We start from the raw sequence: 20590 nt of genomic DNA, 5'->3' as shown, positions 1-20590 counted from the left end.
TGAAGTCTTTGTTATAGGTAGGACGTAGTAATAATATCGTTATTTTGTTATATTATTAAGGTATGTTTTCCATCAACGAATACCTACTTATATTGTAAATGCCCGCGACTTCGTCCGCGTGGAATAATGACTTTGGGTAGGCACTTTTAATAATTTAGTCTAATTATTTTACAAATAGCTTTTTCCCGCGACTTCGTCCGTGGAGAAGTCGAAAACGTTCTCACACGATTTTTAAATGTTTTTAACGTTATTATCTAAATGTTTAAATAACTTTTTTTTTTCCTACGGGTGCTAGCATCACCAAGCTTCTAGCATGCCACTGGCCGTGGGAGAAGGAGCTTTTCCTCAAGACTACTCCCACGAACTCAAGGGCCTCCGCCAAAACTCTCGCGCGAAAATGAGTTTTTGTATATACAGCGCAAGCAGGTGCCCGCGGCATGAATTGACCGTCATGCATTACTATGCATTGTTAGGCGAGCGCACGCAGCGGGCACCCACTCCGAGGTTAAGTGGAGGCCACTAAAATAACTTTCTACCCCTTTTTAACATAGTTAGGGGGTGCATTTCACTAAAATACGAAACACATCTTCCATTAATTCTGATATAGAATGCTTATGCGAAATTTGAAGTAGATTGAACGAAGGAATCTCGTTATCCCATACAAACTTTGCCACCCCTTTTTACCTCCTTAGGGGTAGAATTTTGGAAAATCCTTTCTTATCAGACATACACTTCTTAACAGACTTACGTCTTACAAAGAACACACCGTCCAAGTTTCAGGTCTCTACGATCAGCGATTTAGGCTGTGCATTGATCCATCAGTGGCGCGCGCAGTACTTGATCATTATTTTGCTGCGATGATATTTTAAAACTGCGATATCTCCTAAGATATTTATTGAAATCGAATGGTGTAAAGGCCAAGTATGTTTAAAATTAAATACTTGTGATGAATAACTTATTTATTTGGATAAGGATTAATATCATGTTTATGAAAAAACCTCCGCAAATAATGCATTAATATAAAACAGATTTCTTTTTGCATAAAAAGGGTTACTATGAGCCAACCTTAAAAGATAGACATATACTATCGCGGACTTTTTTTTAGAACTTTTAAAGGGGAACAATCCTGTCATACATGATTTTTGCGAAACTTTAACCGTTTACGCAGCGTCAGCTCTCAAAAGGAAAAAAATCACTGATTTGAAACATTCTTCATTGGTGCTCCGCTCCTATTGGTCTTAGCGTGATGATATATAGCCTAAAGCCTTCAGGAACTAACGGGCTATCCAACACAAAAAGAATTTTTCAAATCGGTCCAGTAGTTCCTGAGATTAGCGCGTTCAACCAAACAAACAAACAAACAAACAAACAAACAAACAAACAAACAAACAAACTCTTCAGCTTTATAATATTAGTATAGATTTAAAACTGTTAATTCAGCCTAACTTTATTCAGTCAGTGTTACCCCCAATAACATATTCAGTCTCAATTTGTAAAGCCAATGTAGAATAGGCGCTAAGTTAATTTCGGCGTTTTTCACTTGCTTCAAAGTCAATAGGCTCAGTTATCTCAGATCACTGAACAAACTAAGAAGGTAAATTGAAATACAATAATGAAAATTTCACTGATAACGGAATGCGGATAATGTGGTCAATAAATGTAATAAAACCTAATTAATCATCTTAATAACTACTTACGCGTAGGTAAGTAATGGATTATCCCAAGTCTATTATCCCAGTGAGTAAGTTAAATCGAGGAAATCTTGTCCTTTAAATACATTGTTTTCAGTTTCCGAATACATTCAGCCTTCAGCTTCTTAAGCGGTCAAGTCAAGTCTTAACATCAATCAATCATGAAGTTCACGGCTCTGTTCACGGTGGTGATGGCGGTGCTCGCCATGTTCTTCGGAGCTGGCCACGCCGACCCTGCGCCTAAAGTCCCTGTCAAGCAAATAGGCAAAGCCATTGTAAGTAATATTCCCAAAAACTTCCAACTTTGTACAATGTCATTACATTTTTTACTGTCAAAATAGTACCTTTTGTAACCACATTGTTAGCTTGATGTGCTTTCTCTGTTCCTTGGCAAATAATGCCTCTAAACCTTCTAAAGAATTAAACATATTTCTTCTACCACCTTCCTGTTATTTCTAAGTCTCTGTATGGGGCGGGTTTTTCTCTCTCGAATAACATAATATCTTCCATAGTATTAGGTCATCATGACATATAAATATAAGAATGAACATAGGTACTAATTTTTATTTTCCTTTAGAAAACCGGTCTTGGAGTGGTCAGCGCTGTGGGAACTGCCCGCGAGGTCTACAACCACATCAAGAACCGAGGCTGAAATGGACGAAGACACCTAATTATATTATTTATTACCTATTTAAGTTTCTATTTATGATCATATTTGTTTTTCTCAGCTGTTGTGATATATTATGATACCAATGATACCTTCAATAAAAATAATTTAATTTCAAACTTCTCAATTTTATTTTCTTATCCACTTTACACAATTTACGAGTAGTAAAATTTTATTCAAACAAAAAGAAAGCAATATAATAGTTACATAGATTCCATGCTTACATTAATTTCATTTAACATAGAAAAGCTAGCTAAAGTGTGCTTAGTATTGCACGAACGATTTATTTATTTTTACTTTTGTGAACGATTTACATATTTATTTATTTTTACTATTGTGTTTTTTTTACTTAAGTACTATTCAACCGTACCTGAAACTGAAAATATTCACCCGCACTGATACGAAACAAATCTGCTTGCGAAGCAATAAAATACAAAATGAAATGATGCATATAATTTTGCTTGGCCGAGCGAAACGTTGAAATATTTGTTCCTAATGCTTAAAGCATACAGTTTAAGCCTTTCACGGCAATATTGGATGCATTTCACCGACGCATTCAGTGGAAAGTTCGGCAATAAATCAAAAATTCGCATCTTCCGTGGTATAGGGGCCTGGTTCTAACAAAAGACAGAGTTGGCCGCTCTCCTGAGATTGCTACAATCATCTTATTGTCTACAAGAACTACTGCGGTCGTCTCAGAGAAGGCGCTCCCTGAGAGATGGCAGTGTGAGGATTGAATAGTGTCGATATCGATTAAGTAGTTTATAGACAGTTATAGGATCACCAGAACTGGATCAATAATAAAATTGAATAGAATTGAATCAATCTATGATATGATAACAATATAGGAACCGATTGCCGTAAAGGAGCGTTTACAAAAAATAGTGATGAAATTAGTTTAGGTAAGTACCTATACTTTTTCTGCTAAATAAGAAAGTCAATTGTAAGTAGGTATCTACTAGTTATGTTATAAGAAAATCTAAATTGTGTGAATCACTTTGCGTTGTGTTACTATTTTATGAGAATTTGCTCTATAGCACTTAACTTCAGGGTTAGAGCCATATAAAGTCAGCCACTATGATTGATGAAGAAGAATTGATGCCGTCCACGATGCTAGAAAAAATACCTTTAGCATTCATGGACTATTTCGGCATTTTACAGAGGCGATACAAAAAATGTCCATCACTAGTGGCTTTGTTACGACTTGGCCGCGTTTAGGCAGCGCCGTGTAAAACAATATGGCCGGGTGTCGGGTAGAGAGCTCGTAAAAAACTTCATTTGCCGACGGTATGTCCCACGCTGAGATCGAATAAAAACAGCCGCAATCTCAACACACTTTCAAATTAAAGAAACACAGCCTTAATTTATTTTTTATGACTTAATTCATTTAAAATATTATAAATCTTCTTGTTATAGTTCTTCCAAGTTATGTAGAGTCATTTTGAAATGTATTTTAAATCAAGTAACCTTTAATTTACTTTCCCAGATAGACTCCACCGACCACTTACTTACGTATTAAGTACACTGAGTTTGACCGGTCTGCATACTTTATACAAATTATATTAGAGTGGTCTCGTCTGTTATTTGCGTTTACCTTAACTGAACTCTGAAGTGGTTAAGAGCTTTTATTTCTGAATAATGTATTCTGAAAATGAAGTATTACAGACGACAGTAGTACTACACATTTAAATTGCAAAATTGCACTTATTAAGATTACATAAGATTACTACAGACTACAGCGTGTATCTTGATACGTGTCTACACAACATAGGTGTTACAGTCAGCCCACTGTGCAGGGGATGCATGGAGGCGGAAGAAACACCGCAGCATGTGCTCATGGAGTGCAGAAGCGTAGCAGAACAACGGGCTCAAATTGTCCGATCACCATCGTCGCTGCAGGACGCCTGTAGCGGCCTAGACAGACTGCTTGCTTTCTGGGGGGATCTGGGGTGGTTAGAGTAGTGGGAAGATAAACTACAAATCGCGCACAATGACCCAGTCATGAGGCTAAGTGCGGTATTAGATTGCCCTGCAAAACTAACCAACGTGTCTTCTGTACAAGTAAGTACTCAATATACTCGTCCCTATTACTTATCTTTAAAATATTTTATTTATTTTCACCAACTTAAACTATCTTTACTTTACTTTATTGAAACCAAAGTATCGTGATTCGAGTCAAGATCGATTCCAGGGACTATCCCAGTTACTAGTGTGACAGATCTACATTCAACCCAAAATGTATGTATTTATTTACAAAACAAATAACTTATTGAAGGTCTTGACATAAACAGATTTTTTTAAAACTAAGGCAAACAACTCTAAACAAAATAAAAATATAAAATTATTTTACTCAAAAATGTGTCCGTGAGGCAAAGAGGCGAGGATGCTGGCTGCATTAAATTGGTAATGTACCTAAGATGAATTCGTAAACTAATAAACTACTTTAAATGGATTAATTTGAACTTGATAAGATCACGTTGAATTTCGTCTCATTCGTTCCTGCTAATAGGTAATCATTCATTCCAGGAACCCTATTCAAATTACGAGGTAACGAAGTTTTCTTCAGAATTAATTTAGCGCTTTCACGTTAAATTAGGTTTCCATGTCAGTTACCTAATTCGCTAAAATTAGGTTTTACTTATTTCAATGTCAATCAAAAACTTTAGTACCTAACCCTCCACTATCAATGTAATGATGAAGGGTACAGATACAGGATTGCAATCTAGGTACTTCGAAAAGACGATATAAACTAGACTTTGTAATACTTATATCTAAATATCAAAATTCAAACAACCTCTTCTGGAATGGTATTACGGACTACTTCGTCACTGTCGTCACTCCGTCATAAATAACAAGCAGTATGGTAACTCACCATGCTGGATTTACTATGTCAGAGTCAGCAATCCGAATATGATTTATATTCACTAGCCCCCTCCCTACTCCGCCTATTTTACATCATCATCTTTTTTTTAATGGAGATTCCAGGCCAGAGCCTGGAATCACGTCCATTGGCCGAATAGTGAGTGCATCGTTAAGTAATAGTCGTGAAGTATTTTTTGGAATCAGTCGTACCTAATATTAAGTACCACTAATAGTTGCTATTCAACTATTTTTTTTCATGATATACCTACAACAATGTATGATATTGATACAAATAAGAAAAAGGTGTAGGTCAGTAAGTTTTAACAGGTATTTAGGTACTTCTGACTGTATCTAAAGAGTTTGGCATCTTTTTATCTAAGCATAATAACTTTGTTCGTACGAAACGATTTCACATAGAAAGTGAAAACTTTCGTTAAAGCTTCAAAGACCCGCGAATAACGAAACTAATCGGTTTCAAAAGAAAAGTTTTTTCTTAAAAGACTCTGAAAAGAATCGCGGAGCACTCATGATCCTTTTGTAGTTATTTTCGACAGAATGTTGGATTTTATTCGTCGGTAAGGCAAACCGTCATATAAACGAATTGTTTTGCAATTCACATCGCTTGGTATTCTGGTGGATCGTTTTCAATGAGTATCATTATTAATCACCGGAGATGTAAGGAAGCCAAATTATAGAAGAAGTTAAAACTATGCTATTTCCATTTGTCGTATCTCGATTAGTAATTAATCAATTATTGATTAAAGGGCTTGTTCCCACGGCAATCCAAAAGTGGACTGTCACATTAATTTGAAATCCGTAATACAAATTCGTACGGATCGGTTCCTTGAAGGATATTGCAAACGATATGTTCGTGTGAACCTCAGAATACGGAACAAACCAGAAACCGTCAACGGGCGTAAATGTGTATTCATATAAATTACTCCAAAACGCACTAATTTGACTTTAGAGCAATTAGTCAATGGCCGGCGCGCGCATTGTTTACATATCCGTCAGATTGACACTTTATAATTAAATTATGCCGTCTTGTGCCGTTCCAACATGTAAGAATGCTACTGGAATTACGAAGAAAGTGCATGGGATCATGTTTTATCCGTAAGTAGCACATTTCCAATTCATTTTAATTAAATAATAATTTTCAAAAAAAATCACGGTTGTGGGTGAATATCCCAAACACGTTTTTTACGCGGCGGAGCTGAGAATCGATGGGAGAAATGTAACTAGAGCGATGATTTTTTTTCTGTATCATTGAGTTATAATGTACTACGTACTAGAGAAGACATGTCAACTAGACTGTTTCTGGCACGTAAATAGGTCCACGGACCGAAATTCAATTAGTATGTGCTCAGCGGTTGCTGTGACAACACGCTTGAGTGCAGTTTTGTTTTTTGAAATATGCCATCCTATAGACGAAAATACCACGGTAATACTATCTATACAGTATTCCAACTCGGCCATATTTTTGAAATAAATGTCAACAGCCGCGCGGTACGTCACTGTATGACAACATGCGATAGGGCTGCCCACCTGCAGACCCTATTTTCATTACATCTGCCTACTTAGAATTTTTATCTAGTTTTGTGAATCAATTTTGTGATTGTAATTTTTAATTTTATTTTGACAAACAAAATACTTCGTGAATAAAATAGGATAAAAATGCATGTTGTTTTGTGATTAGTAGATTTAATTAAAAAAATATATTTGTGTTAAGATTTAGTAGTAAATCTTATAATTTGCGACCGTAAAATGTATGCGCCTCGACTGAGGCGTACAAAATGCTTTTTTTTTAAACAGTAAGCGCTCTTTTTTTTATAAAAATAATTACAAGTACCTACCTATTTATACAGTGTGTTAGGTAAATGGGTTTATAAGTCGACACTAGCCCATGTTAACATGTGCATACAAATGGTATGGTGAAGTCAGAAAATTGATATTTTATCATCATTTTAATCATTTTAATTTTCATACAAATCTGATTTTATAAATTTTATTTATGTATGAAAATTTAAAAAAGTTAAATGATGATATCATTGACTTCACCATACCATTTATAATTATGCATATTATTATGTTAACATGGGCTAGTGTCGGTTTATAAACCCATTTACCTAACACCCTGTATAAATAGGTAATTGTAATTATTTTTATAAAAAAAGAGCGCTTACTGTTTAAAAAACAATACATCGTCCGTTTATTACTGTGGCACATTCGCGACACCCCCGACTTTTGCATGTCGAGCGCATACCGAGATTTGAATTTCGAAGGAAAGCTCGCATTTTGTCCGTTTATATGAAGTTACAATACTGTATGATAATATTACCGTGAAAATACTGTTCAAATAACTCCAGATACATATTAAGTAAAAATCAAGGAATGACTTTTTACCATTAAGTTGTACATTTAAGCACTTTAAAACACTAATTTAATTTTAATTTGTTAATTACAAGGCGTCACCGCGGCGGCAGCCATTTTACGAAAATTTCAAAGAATAAAAATCGCAGACTTGACACTGACGCATAAATTAGTATACGAAAGGAAGGTTAAATACAGCAATAAAAAGATTTTTTTAAAGATTATAAGCACTTTGTATTGCACAAATTACTAATAGTCCCGTCCAGCCCCTTGTGTTAAGCTAAATAAGCTTGGGTTACGGGTGGGCTCACACAATAGTCGTGCGGCATCATGGATCAAACTTGTTTGAATCTCACTGCTGTTGTTCGTATGCGACTGGTTAGTTAGTAAATCACCCTAATTATAGACACCTAGCTCACGAGATAGGCTAAAATTATAATAATTGTACAGTGTGTCTGGTCACTTTAAAAAAGCGCTTTTACACGTCCCAATATTAACCCTACCACTGCTTCGGGACAATAAATGGGCCAGTGCTGAGAAGAAGCAGCGCAAGAAACTCAGTCACTATTGTCAGCCTCCTTTTCAAGGTTTTACAGTCTTTAAAATATACAAATTATAGTCATAAGTATTAATGCGAGCTAGGTAGTTAAACATTCCAAACATTTTTATCCTTTATATAATCATCAACTTTATAGTAGCCCTTTTTCATTAAGGTGCTTTTGATATGTGCTTTAAATTTATGAATGGGCAATTCTACAACAGTTTGTGGTAATTTATTGAAAAGTTTAATACATTTCCCCATAAATGAATTACCAATCTTGTGCAGTCTGAAATTTGGAACGGCAAGTTTATTTTTGTTTCTTGTATTGAACTTGTGTAAATCACTCTTTCTAGTAAATTGCTCTATATTTTTGCGAACATATAAAAGGTTTTCATAAATGAACTGTGAAGCTACTGTCAGTATATTAATCTCCTTAAAGAATTCTCTCAAGGAAAATCGGGGTCCAAGGTTATAAATGGCCCGCACTGCTCTCTTCTGCAGAACGAACACAGTTTCAATGTCCGCAGCTGAGCCCCACAACAATATGCCGTATGACATTATACTATGAAAATAGCTAAAATAAACTAGCCTTGCCGTTTCAATGTCAGTTAATTGCCTTATCTTTCTCACTGCAAAAGCAGCTGAACTGAGCCTTGCTGACAAGGTTTCAATATGAGGACCCCACTGAAGTTTAGAGTCTAAAGTGATTCCCAAGAATGTTGTGGAATCTATGGATAGGTCTTCAAAAATGATATCGAGGTTTCTAAAATACATTTTTTCTAAACCGAATAGTTTGCGTGACAGACGCTTCCAAAGTGGAAACCCCCTCTAACTTCTAAAATAAGAAAATGAAAAATCTAAAAAAAAACATAATATGATGTACATTACTATAAAAAATTAAAAACTACCAACGAAAATTGTTTTGAACGAGATCTAGTAAGTTGTTTTTTTTTTTAATACCTCGTAAATCGTAAACCGCTTATTACCGCGTAATCTTTCATACAAATAAATAAAATAAAAAAAAATTAATTTCATAAATCAATGGTACGGAACCCTTTGTGCGTGAGTCCGACACGTACTTGACCGGTTTTTACCCCCTTCATCTATCTTACGCGGTTTAAATTTTTTCATACAAATGTTTTTCCCGCTAACTCCCGTTCCCGTAGGAATTTTGCAATATCCTGTAGTAACTAAGCTAAGGTACCTGAATGCCAAATCGAAAACCGCTTAAGTTAGACGCTTGAAATTTGGTATGAAGGTACCTTAGTAAACTTAAAGCTTAGTTACAACAAGGAATTCCCTAAATTCCCACGGGAACGGGAATTCGCGGGAAAATCCTTTTGTATGAAAAATCTAAGACGCTTGAAATTTGGCATGTAGGTACCTTAATAAACTTAAAGCTTCTTAGTTACAACAAGGAATTCCCGAAATTCCCACGGGAACGGGAATTAGCGGGAAAATCCTATTGTATGAAAAATCTAAACCGCTTAAGTTAGACGCTTGAAAGGACATCATCCACGTTTCATATATTTTTGGTCCAAAATCAAAAGTGCCGGCCAAAAAATAAAAGTGCTGTATTCTGATAGAACACGTCCGCCTTAGCATTTGTTACTATGGCACCAAAGCTGTAGCACCACTGTGCGTCGAGTATTTGAGATCTAAAAGTCATCGACTATTCATACATTTTTTGTTCAAAATCAAAATTGTCGGCCAATAAAAAAAAGTGCTGTATCTTGACAGAATACGTCCGCCTTAGCATTTGTTACTATGGCACCAAAGCTGTAGCACCACTGTGCGTCGAGTATTTGAGATCTAAAAGTCATCGACGATTCATACATTTTTTGTCAAAAATCAAGTGTCGGCCAATAAAAAAAAAGTGCTGTATTCTGATAGAATACGTCCGCCTTAGCATTTGTTACTATGACACCAAAGCTGTAGCACCACTGTGCGTCGTAGTATTTGAGATCAAAGTAATCCACGTTTCATATATTTTTGGTGCATAATCAGCGGTGAAGGGTTGAGGGACGGGTGTGTGGTCGGTCTCCGGTTCAAGCCAAGTCAGTCGGCCACTAAACTCCTCGTCCTGACATGTAACACTGTTGAAGCCGAGACCATTAAGGTGTGTCGCCTGTTAGGGCACTGGCCACACGGCCTTCAAGTGCACCGCTGGCAATAACAGCAGTGGACTCTGTTTCCGCTGCGGTGAAAAGGGCCATAAGGTCGAAGTGTGCTGCTGTGTGCTCCCAGCTGCTCCTGTCGCCCCCCATCCTGGGGGCTTGTAGGGCCGGGAGGGGCTGTGGTAGAGAAGGCTTTGTCCGGAACCCCACAGTTTCCTGCCACTTAAGGCGAGCGACGGAGTACCGGGGTCTTTTTAGTGGGTATGCCTCGTCCTTCTGACCCTGTCCTCGCAGTGTAGGTATGCGATTCAACGCATTTTTATCCGTAAAAAAGGGGTGTTGTGGTGCGGTGCGGCGGTGTGCCCATTGTATGGCGGTAGGGTAAGGCTATTGGTTTAATTCCTAAAAGTGATAAGCCGCGTCTAGTTTTAACATTCCTTTTTATTGTTTGTAGGTACTCATGGTGCATTTTTTTGGGCATGCAGTGTATGTGAACGACAATAAGTACATCGTGTTAACCAAAACATATTAAAAACGCCATGTTTTGGCAAGATACTTCATTTGTTTTAGTAAATAGTTTAATCGTAAATGTTAAAAAGACATACTTTTAGAACTCAAATACTCGACGCACAGTGGTGCCATAGTAACAAATGCTAAGGCGGACGTATTCTGTCAAGATACAGCACTTTTTTTTATTGGCCGACACTTTTGATTTTGAACAAAAAATTTATGAATGGTCGATGACTTTTAGATCTCAAATACTCGACGCACAGTGGTGCTACAGCTTTGGTGCCATAGTAACAAATGCTAAGGCAGACGTGTTCTATCAGAATACAGCACTTTTATTTTTTGGCCGGCACTTTTGATTTTGGACCAAAATGGATGATGTCTTTTGGCATGCAGGTACCATAGTAAACTTAAAGCTTAGTTACAACAGGATATTGCAAAATTCCCACGGGAACGGGAGTTAGCGGGAAAAAAAATTGTATGAAAAAATCTAAACCGCGTAAGATAGATGAAGGGGGTAAAACGGGATCCACGCGTACGAAGTCGCGGGCGGCCACTAGTAAATAATAATTTTGTTATCTTTCCACAAATAAAGCTAGTGACTGGTTCTTTTCATATTTTAAGTACGCAAATTAATAAAAATAAGTATCGTGACAGCAATCCTATCTATCTCAATAAACTATCGTTTTAACCGCCTCTGTGGTCTAGTGGTGAGACCACCTGCTTTAGACGCAGAGGTCCCGGGTTCGATTTGAATTCGAATCGTACCTCTGGCGCAATATTGTGTAAAGCGATCGTATTCATTTGACAGTTCGAAACGTACGATAAAATCTATTAAGCAAAGCGTTTGACAGAATATAGCGTACGTTTTGAACTGTCGAATGAATACGATCGCTTTACACAATCGCACCTCTGTTCTGAGACGATAGCGTCAGACAGAATCTTCGATTCGATTCAAAAGTTTTACGGCGTCGTCGTTCATCGGTCGTTTACAAAACACCGATCGAAATCTATTCGAAATCGACAACCGAGTCGAAAAGTTAACGATCGAACAAAGCTAAAAAAAGTAAAAAAACTAAAACCCAACTACGACAAAAAACGACGCTGAAAAAGTATAAAACAAGATTTTCAGAATACTGAACTGAACAAATTTCCTAATGTAGTTGCATAGTAATTTTCATGTTTGGAAAGGCGTAGTCACACGTTGTCAAAGTGCTACGGTAGGCAGGTATATGTAACGTGTGACTACGCCTTTCCAAACATGAAAATTACTATGCAACTACATTAGGAAATTTGTTCAGTTCAGTATTCTGAAAATCTTTTTTTATACTTTTTCANAACGTGTGACTACGCCTTTCCAAACATGAAAATTACTATGCAACTACATTAGGAAATTTGTTCAGTTCAGTATTCTGAAAATCTTGTTTTATACTTTTTCAGCGTCGTTTTTTGTCGTAGTTGGGTTTTAGTTTTTTTACTTTTTATTTATTATTTGTACTATTTTGGTGTTAAAGTGTATTTGTGGCGCATAATATTAACAAAAATTAAATTGATGAACTAATAAGTAGTAAAGAAGCTATGAACGAAAAGATGTGAATTATATGCAATCAGACCTTGAATACAGGTAAAGTCACAAGCAAATGCTAGTAATATATATATATTCAAAATGTACAAGTAAAGCGCTTTCAAATGATACCAAACACGGCATATTTATCTTAACTTTATTTTTTAACTCTGTATGTTTTGTCCACTAGAGGGCGCCACATTAGATTTTGTGAAACCCCATATAGCCTATAACCAGCGGACAATTAAGACGCTTCTAATGATATGTCATTTGTCGAATTCTGATAAGTAGTTTAGAAGTTACGAGGGAACACATGAACATACATACATACATACATACATACATAGCCTGTTAAAATCATAACCCTCCTTTGGCTTTGCCGTAGTCGGGTAAAAAGCAAAACAAAACCAGCGGACGACAGCGACCCTTGTGCCGGTCGACGGAGTCGGCGGCGCGGCTCACGGCGGCCAGCAGCGGGTATTGCGCCGCGAGCGCGCGCGGGTCGTCCAGCACGCGCACGCGCACCGGCCCGCCCGCGAACGCGCCGCGCAGCAGCGACGCACACGCGCGCGGCGACATGCGCTCCGGGTCCGCGCCGCCCATGTCCCGCGCCAGCCCCCTGCCACACGACACACAACACACGCCGGCGTTAACGTCTCGATCCAGACAGTTCCCGATGTTTTCACATTTTCACGTTGTTTTAAACAATATTAAAGGGTCCTATCGCACACGTATATAGTTATCACAGGGGTTCAGTTGTCATCCGGGTCGAACTGTCGTAGGGTCCAGCAGTAGTGAAACTATTTGAAGTAAGTCAAAAGTCAAGTTGTCGCAGAAGATTGTCACAGGGATCGAATTGTCCCGGGGTCAAGCTGTCGTGATACCCTTTGAAGTTGGTCAGTGATTTAGTATGTATTTTTTCAGGGTTGATTGTGAATTTTTATTTTTGATATAACTTTTTTCTGATACATATTTGACTTGAGCTGTCATATAATAAAATTATAGTATTAGAATGTACTATCATATAAGATAGGTATTTAAGTGCTACAGATCTGGGGACGGGGTTCATACAAAATATCCTATTGTTCTTTGGCTTCAAATTTTTTTCTCATGTGTTTTCAACATTTTTTTTATTTGATAATAATATCGAATATGTCTTTAGTCAAATAAAATAAATTTCAGATCCAGATAATGATTGGATAGCTAGTTACGTTACGAGCCGCCAAAGTTTAACAAAAGTACAAACCACGATAAAAAATTCAACTTAGAATTCAATAAAAAAGGTGATAAGATAATGGATCGCCAATGACCTTAAAAACATCTCTAGCTTTCTTCTTTCCAATGATATATCACACGTAGTAGTTAGATATTGACATCCGTCAAAAATTCAAAGTTAATGGAAGACAATGGGATAGGAATACAAAAATGATCCTCGCACCTGGCGACCTCGAGCGCGGCGGCCTCGCGCAGCAGCGCGGCCAGCGGCGCCGCGCCGCCCTCCGCGTACACGCCCAGCGCCGCCAGCGCGTGCGCCTGCTCCGGGAACGACTCGCGGATCTGCAGCGGCTGCAACACACGGCGCCGTTAGCTGGGCCCGCCCCGCCCGCCCCGCCCCGCCCCCGGCCGCGGCGCTCACTCACCACGTACAGCGCCTCGAGCGCGCCCAGCAGCGCCACGAGCTGCGCGCGCGGCCAGCGCGGGTGCGGCAGCAGCGCCAGCGCCGGCCGCCGCGCGCCCGCCGCCGCCGCGCGCCTCACGCCGTCGCGCGCCGCCTCGTACATGCTCCTGAGCCAACGGAGAGGAAACTTTCGATGCCCGGCTTACGCTCTTTTTGGGTTTCTTCATTATTTTTTGTTTTGACAACACAAACGATGAAAAATTGCAGAATTCCCCCGCAAAGATTGACCCTCTACTGAAGAAATGTTTATTGTATGGCAATAAAAATATTTCATAAAAAAAACTAAAACCCAACTACGACAAAAAATGACGCTGAAAAAGTATAAAACGAGATTTTCAGAATACTGAACTGAACAAAGTTGCTAATGTAGTTGCATAGTAATTTTCATGTTTGGAAAACCGCAGTCACACGTTGTCAAAGTGCTACGGTAGGTAGGTATATGTAACGTATGACTACGCCATTCCAAACATCGTTTTTTGTCGTAGTTGGGTTTTAGTTTTTTTCTTTTTAGTATTTGTACTATTTTGGTGTTAAAGTGTATTTGTGGCGCATAATATTAACAAAAGTTAAATTGATGAACTAATAAGTAGTAAAGAAGCTATGAACGAAAAGATGTGAATTATATGCAATCAGCCCATTAATACAGGTAAAGTCATAAGCAAATGCTAGTAATATACAATATTCAAAATTTCCAAGTAAAGCGCTTTCAAATGATACCTTATCTTTATCTAATCTTATCTTTATTTTTTTACTCTGTATGTTTTTTACGCTAGAGGGCGCCACATTAGATTTTGTGAAACCCCATATAGCCTATAACCAGCGGACAATAAAGACGCTTCTAATGATATATAGCATACATACATACATAGCATGTCAAAATCATAACCCTCCTTTTTCTTTGCCGTAGTCGGGTAAAAAAGATTCCATACAGTAGCACAAAATGGCACACCACCATCAAGAAGTTCGAGATGTCCTCGTCGGCTGAAAAATTCATAACCGCTGTCTTCAGGGATAATTATCTACTGAAGAAATCCTGCTGATTGACTACAAATAAAAAAAAATCATTACAACAGGGGATAACTACGCTTTACTTTTAGAAAGGTTTTGAGATGCTGTGAGGGTAAAAAAGTGGGGAAAACAAATCAAAGGTGTGCTGTTTTTACACGACGTTGCACCCGTGCGCAAGGTGCAAGTTGTAGTGGCTGTTGTTTAAAAGGTGGGTTTCGGAATCCTAGAAAATCTTCTCTATAGCCCACATTAAAACCTCAGCTATTTTTTTTTTAAATGAAGAAAAAGCTTAGAACGATGACATTTTCCAGTGACAATGAAGTGAAGTGCGCAATTTCGGTCTATTTTGACGATTTTTACGACACATTTTTTTCGAAGGTATCAATTAATTAAATAAAAAAAAAAAAATTATTATGCTAAACAAAGAATAAACTAAGAAGCAAAAATAATTTTGAGTGAAATTTCTTACTCATTACCCTCCATTCCGCGAACTTTTTGACCTACCCTCGTAAATGTGAAAGTTTTTATATATGATTTTGATGAAACTACAGTATTATTGTACAGGCCATAATTTATAATTTTCTGTGACTAACTTAATTTCACGAAGCCATGGGCAAAAGCTGGTAAAGTATAGAATTACCTCACGTCGTCATATTCTGTGAGTGGCCCCGTGGGAGACAGTACGAGGCGGCCTCCCGACACGCGAGGGCAGCTTAGAACGGCGCTGTTCTGAAACAAACTTACGATCTTACCGAGAATATTTTTACCTAGCCTGTGCTTTGGTGCGGATGAGTATAATTAACAAAGAAATTACTAGAGAATACATACATATTTTTGATTTGAACTTCCTAACAGCTCATATAAAATTGAGAACAGTGTTACTAACAAAAATATTGATTACCTACTTTGGGTGCCTCAAACTATATGCTTACTTTGACTGGTTCAAAATCAAAATTTTCTTTTATTTGTTTAGACTAATTAAATTAGTTCTTGCAAATCGTCAAATGCTCTTAAGGTTACATTTATATGATGAACTATTGAATATCAGATCATTTTGGCTATCTCAGACGCTTCGATCTATCCGACGAACGGCGGTGGGGGCGGTCCGCCCCGGGTGCCAACCATCAGGGGGTGACACAAGTCGCGCAGATTAGTACTCACTGACGCACATCTGCATGGCAAGTCTGCGGTTTATGTCATGATACGGGGGGAGGGGTCTTTCAATCTTAGAATCGGTTAGGTATGAGGGGTATTAAAAAAATAATGAGAATGGGGTCAGGTCGCTTAATTTTTCTCTAGAAACTGGTAAAAGAATCATTTAAGTTCACCATTGCGTTTAAGAATTACATTCATCTGACCGCGACCAGTCGGAAATACCTTGTTTTCTGTGGCCAACGCACCCGTTCACAGCTCTGAAGTTGAGTTGATGGGGCAAGCAAAAAAAATGTTCAGATCATTTTGAAATGCAATTGCATTTCAAAATGCTTTAAAAATTTTTTAAGTTGGCCACGCTATCACTTGTTTTTGAAGGAAGAGGTGAATACTAAAAATTAAAAACTTAAATCCCAGTAATTTTGTGTCGGTCAGACTCGGTCGGACACTAAGAGTAGGCGCACACCGTTGATTTTTCGTCGGCCGATAGGTCAGTCGGGCAGTCGATCAGTATGGGCATGTATGGGAGTGCGCACACTACACACACACTGCACACTACGCCGATTCGATTCGGCCGATTCTTCATACAAATTAAAATCGGGCACAACTATCGGCCAGCTAAAAATCAACGGTGTGCGCCTACTCCTATAAACAGTTCGAACGGCACCTTCTCGAGCGCGGCGTCGAGGTCCTGCGCGGCGCGGATGAAGTCCTCGAGCGCCTGCGGCAGCGGCGCGCCCGGCGCCAGCAGCACCACGAGCGCGTCGTGCTCGGCGCAGCGCACGTCGCGCACGCCCGCCACGCGCACGCCGTGCACCACCTCCGCCGCCTGTGTCGTCTCCCCAGCGGGCTCGCCCATCGCGCCTGCTCAGCGGGAGCCTGTGCGCAGACATCGTCGACTGACGTAGGCCAACTTCGCGAGTCATGTAGCCGAGGTGTTAGTTGAATACGGTTGAAGGTTGGTAAGGAATTGAAGAAGCACAGTGGTCAGCCGTTGCCAAAGTTTTTTCACCGACTTGATTGAACTTGATTTCACAGCTTCTAGGAACCACGGATGTAAGTTACGTCGTTTGTTTCAGCCAAAAGACGTCCAATGTCGGCCGTCTGGTGTAGTGGTTCAGACAGAACGGACTACTATGCCGAGAGGTCCCGGGTTCTATTCCCGGTCGGGCAGAAATTGAAATGATGAATTTTAATTTCTGTGATGGGTCTGGGTGTTTTCTATGCATAATGTATTTACAAAAAAAAAAGTATTTAGGTATGTTTACGAGTATTTATATCCCTTGTCTAAATGTCCAATGATATTTATATTTAATGCTGGACAAAGACGATTCACAAGTTACATACCTACTTGATGTTAATTGCAACTTGATACCTCCACACATTAATGATAAAATAGATAAGTAGTGGTGGTGATTGGTAGAAGTTCCTTTGTAATCAGGTTGTTGTAGCCATTGTAGGAATGTGTGAGTGATGGGAAACTGCATAATTTCATGAATTTTTAGTCACTATGGAGCATTTAAAAGGATGTTAAATTTTTTTGTTATTAAAAAACCGGCCAAGTGCGAGTCGGGCTCGCGCACAAAGGGTTCCGTAGCAGCAAATATAATAAACTTATTATGTCAATTTAATCAACCTATCTCAAAAACTATAAGAGATACTTTGATCAAACCAAAAATCGTTGAAAGAGTTAATTAGCATGCATCACCTCTATTTTTTTTAGAATTTTATACCCCGTAGTTATAAAAATAGAGGGGGGGGGACATACTTTTTACGACTTTGAGAGCTGATATCTCAAAAACCGTTCACTTTAAGAAAAATGTTTTTTAGAAAACTTTATATCATTTTAAAAGACCTTTCCATTGATACCCCACACGGGTATGTACATCGAAAAAAAATTTTCATCCCTCAGTTACATGTATGGGGGGCCCCACCCCCAATTCTTTTTTTTACTATTTAGTGTCATAATTTTGTAGCGGTTCATACAACACATATTCCCATCAAATTTCATCACTGTAGTACTTATAGTTTCCGAGTAAATCGGCTGTGACAGACGGACAGACGGACAGACGGACAGACGGACAGACGGACAGACGGACATGACGAAACTATAAGGGTTCCGTTTTTGCCATTTTGGCTACGGAACCCTAATAAATGATTCAGATAAGGTTCATTGATATTATACCCTGTTTAACTGATAGAAATTTCTTCTTAGATTAGATTAGAGATTTAATTACATCTTTCTGATAACACCAGTACATTAATAATTGTTATCAGCAGGTATTGAAACAGTTGTGTTAAACTATTTTAAGTTCCAATCCAGTATTGGATGGTTGTTTTTTTTACTGATATATACTTATTTTTTTTAAATTTTGACTAGTATCTATCAACCTACCCTCATCTATTTTGTCCACACCTGATTCAAAAAAATGCAGAAAATGATGGCAGCTATTTAACAAAATTAACCTACTAAAAAAATACAGGTTTGAATTTTGTAATGCCCTGAATTTACATACAGTAGTAGCTCTTTCCCTGAAGGGAAAGAGCTCTTAATACTGTATTTAGAAAATTTTACACAAGGAAAATATTCCTTTATTTTTGAAAAGAAATAAAGGTGCATTCAAAAAGATTTCCAAAAATATGCTTCTTCAAATATTAGAATTTTCTAGTATTTTCCCTTCAGGAGGCATCACAAAATTCCACACTGTAGCTGTTCCAAAGTGTAGTTTTTCATCATCATCATCATCATTTCAGCCACAGGACGTCCACTGCTGAACATAGGCCTCCCCCAATGACTTCCACATCGCACGGTTGGTAGCGGCCTGCATCCAGCGCCTTCCCGCTACCTTTATCAGGTCATCGGTCCACCTTGTGGGTGGACGTCCCACGCTGCGTTTTCCGGTACGTGGCCTCCATTCCAGAACCTTTTCGGCAACCGGGCAGCGTTCGGGAAACTACGCAACATCTTTTCGTCCAAAATACCCCAGTGCCTGAAGACGAAAGTCTACAACCAATGTGTGTTACCTGTGATGACTTATGGCTCAGAAACGTGTAGTTTTTATTAGTCTTTTATTTTACGTTTTATTTTAATTGGAAGCACTATATTAATAGTCCATGCAAACAAAGGAATTTTAATTTTCACTTTGACTTGGATTAAACAACTAATGATGATGATCGGTGAGTCAGTCAGTGAGTGACAAAATTAAGTAACTTTGACCCGTTATAATTTTTAAACTACTGGTTCAAATTGAATGAAATTTTAAATATACCGTGTCTTTACAATGCTAATGAAAATTCAGCCTTCTAGTTTTATCCACAACGAAGTTACAGGCGGTCAAAATTGGCCTGAATTGCTTCGAAAAAAGGATGGTACGGCCGTGCCGCTTTTTTGCTCGACTTGGTGGGGGCACTGCCGTGCCCCCAGATAATCGATTCGGTTAAAGATTTCCTGGCCTGGACTTGATATTAAATGGATCTCACAACTTTTTACCGTAGAACAACTGAGTTGCGAGACTTGGTTTTTTTGACAAGTATTGTTTTTGATGGGATTAATACTATCTGTTCGCGCTAAGTTTGCCGGCCCGTAGAATGCACGTCCCCTACCCCAACCGCGATTAAACGCAATTAGTTAGTGATTAAACGCAATTAATGTAAGACACATTAATTGCGTTTAATCATTAACTAATACGCTTCCTTTCGAGTGACGTCATATCGCCAGCGGCAAACTTAAAGCGAACGGATAGTATGTTGTTGAAGTTAAATTAATAAGATGTTGATGGTGACGTACTTACAAGCACAAAATAATCAAATGAATCAGCAAAACTTAAAAACTGCAATCTTTCAGCGTCGTTCGTGGGAGGATCTGCTCACTTTATCACGAATTCACGACTTTAAATTCGAAGAATGGGTGGAAGACACCTACGTCTTATCTGTAATGTGAGCAAAACTGATGAATAAAAGCTGATAATCTGATAAAAATTGAGAAGTAAATAAATAAAACAATTAATACCGTCTGACCCACTGACAGTTTGACTGACAGCGACAGATTACTTATAGATGACCCACGCTGAACTGTCCCACCAAACTCCATGACAGGGGGGCGCTACCATCGTTCAACTATATGGTTTCCAACATGGCAAAAATCGGAACCAGCGATCCGGTATTGACGGTGGCGCCCCACTGTCAATGTCATCGATAGGACAGTTTTTTGATTAATGAAATTCATTTCATATGATTTTTCACCTGCTATTCATGAAATGTTCCATGCCTATGACAAATGACTTAAGTGTTGTCGTTTGAGAAAATCCTTATTAGAATTTTTTTTGGATCGGGGAACACACTTAGCAGCCCACCTAATAAAGTCCACGGCGCTGCCTACAAAGTCGGTCAGGCCTGAGCCCCGATTACGGTAAACTTTTAACGTCTACAATCCA

General features: G+C 38.5%; 2 protein-coding genes across 3 annotated transcripts; one reads left to right on the top strand and one right to left on the bottom strand.

Moving 5' to 3' along the window:
* The first annotated feature begins 1817 nt into the window (after positions 1–1817).
* Positions 1818–2410, top strand: LOC114364324 (uncharacterized). Its single transcript, XM_028320440.1, has 2 exons — positions 1818–1966; positions 2269–2410. Exons 1-2 carry the CDS (start codon positions 1853–1855, stop codon positions 2341–2343), a joined length of 189 nt encoding a protein of 62 aa, XP_028176241.1. The 5' UTR covers positions 1818–1852; the 3' UTR covers positions 2344–2410.
* Positions 2411–11260: 8850 nt separating this feature from the next.
* On the bottom strand, positions 11261–20235 carry LOC114364312 (putative aminopeptidase W07G4.4). Of its 2 annotated transcripts, none has more exons than XM_028320422.1 (7): positions 19949–20178; positions 16825–17036; positions 15646–15734; positions 13960–14104; positions 13758–13885; positions 12716–12938; positions 11261–11819 (listed from the first exon to the last, which is right to left on the bottom strand). In XM_028320422.1, exons 2-7 carry the CDS (start codon positions 17014–17016, stop codon positions 11796–11798), a joined length of 801 nt encoding a protein of 266 aa, XP_028176223.1. In that variant the 5' UTR covers positions 17017–17036; positions 19949–20178; the 3' UTR covers positions 11261–11795. The 2 variants fall into 2 exon arrangements, with proteins under 2 accessions (XP_028176223.1, XP_028176222.1); XM_028320421.1 differs by lacking the exon at positions 11261–11819 and having other exon boundaries at positions 12637–12938; positions 19949–20086; positions 20167–20235.
* Positions 20236–20590: the final 355 nt, after the last annotated feature.

The sequence above is a fragment of the Ostrinia furnacalis genome, unplaced genomic scaffold (assembly GCF_004193835.3).
Source record: "Ostrinia furnacalis isolate ACB-3 unplaced genomic scaffold, ASM419383v2 OfSCF7368, whole genome shotgun sequence".
NCBI lineage: Eukaryota > Metazoa > Arthropoda > Insecta > Lepidoptera > Crambidae > Ostrinia > Ostrinia furnacalis.
This window is presented reverse-complemented; position numbering and strand designations above follow the sequence as displayed.

Coding starts and splice junctions, on each gene's coding strand:
- LOC114364324 (XM_028320440.1), top strand. CDS start 1,853: ATGAAGTTCACGGCTCTGTTCACGGTGGTGATGGCGGTGCTCGCCATG. Junction 1,967..2,268: donor AGCAAATAGGCAAAGCCATT/GTAAGTAATATT, acceptor ATTTTCCTTTAG/AAAACCGGTCTTGGAGTGGT.
- LOC114364312 (XM_028320421.1), bottom strand. CDS start 17,016: ATGGGCGAGCCCGCTGGGGAGACGACACAGGCGGCGGAGGTGGTGCAC. Junction 14,105..15,645: donor ACAGAATATGACGACGTGAG/GTAATTCTATAC, acceptor CCGTTGGCTCAG/GAGCATGTACGAGGCGGCGC. Junction 12,939..13,757: donor GCCGCGCTCGAGGTCGCCAG/GTGCGAGGATCA, acceptor GTCGTGTGGCAG/GGGGCTGGCGCGGGACATGG.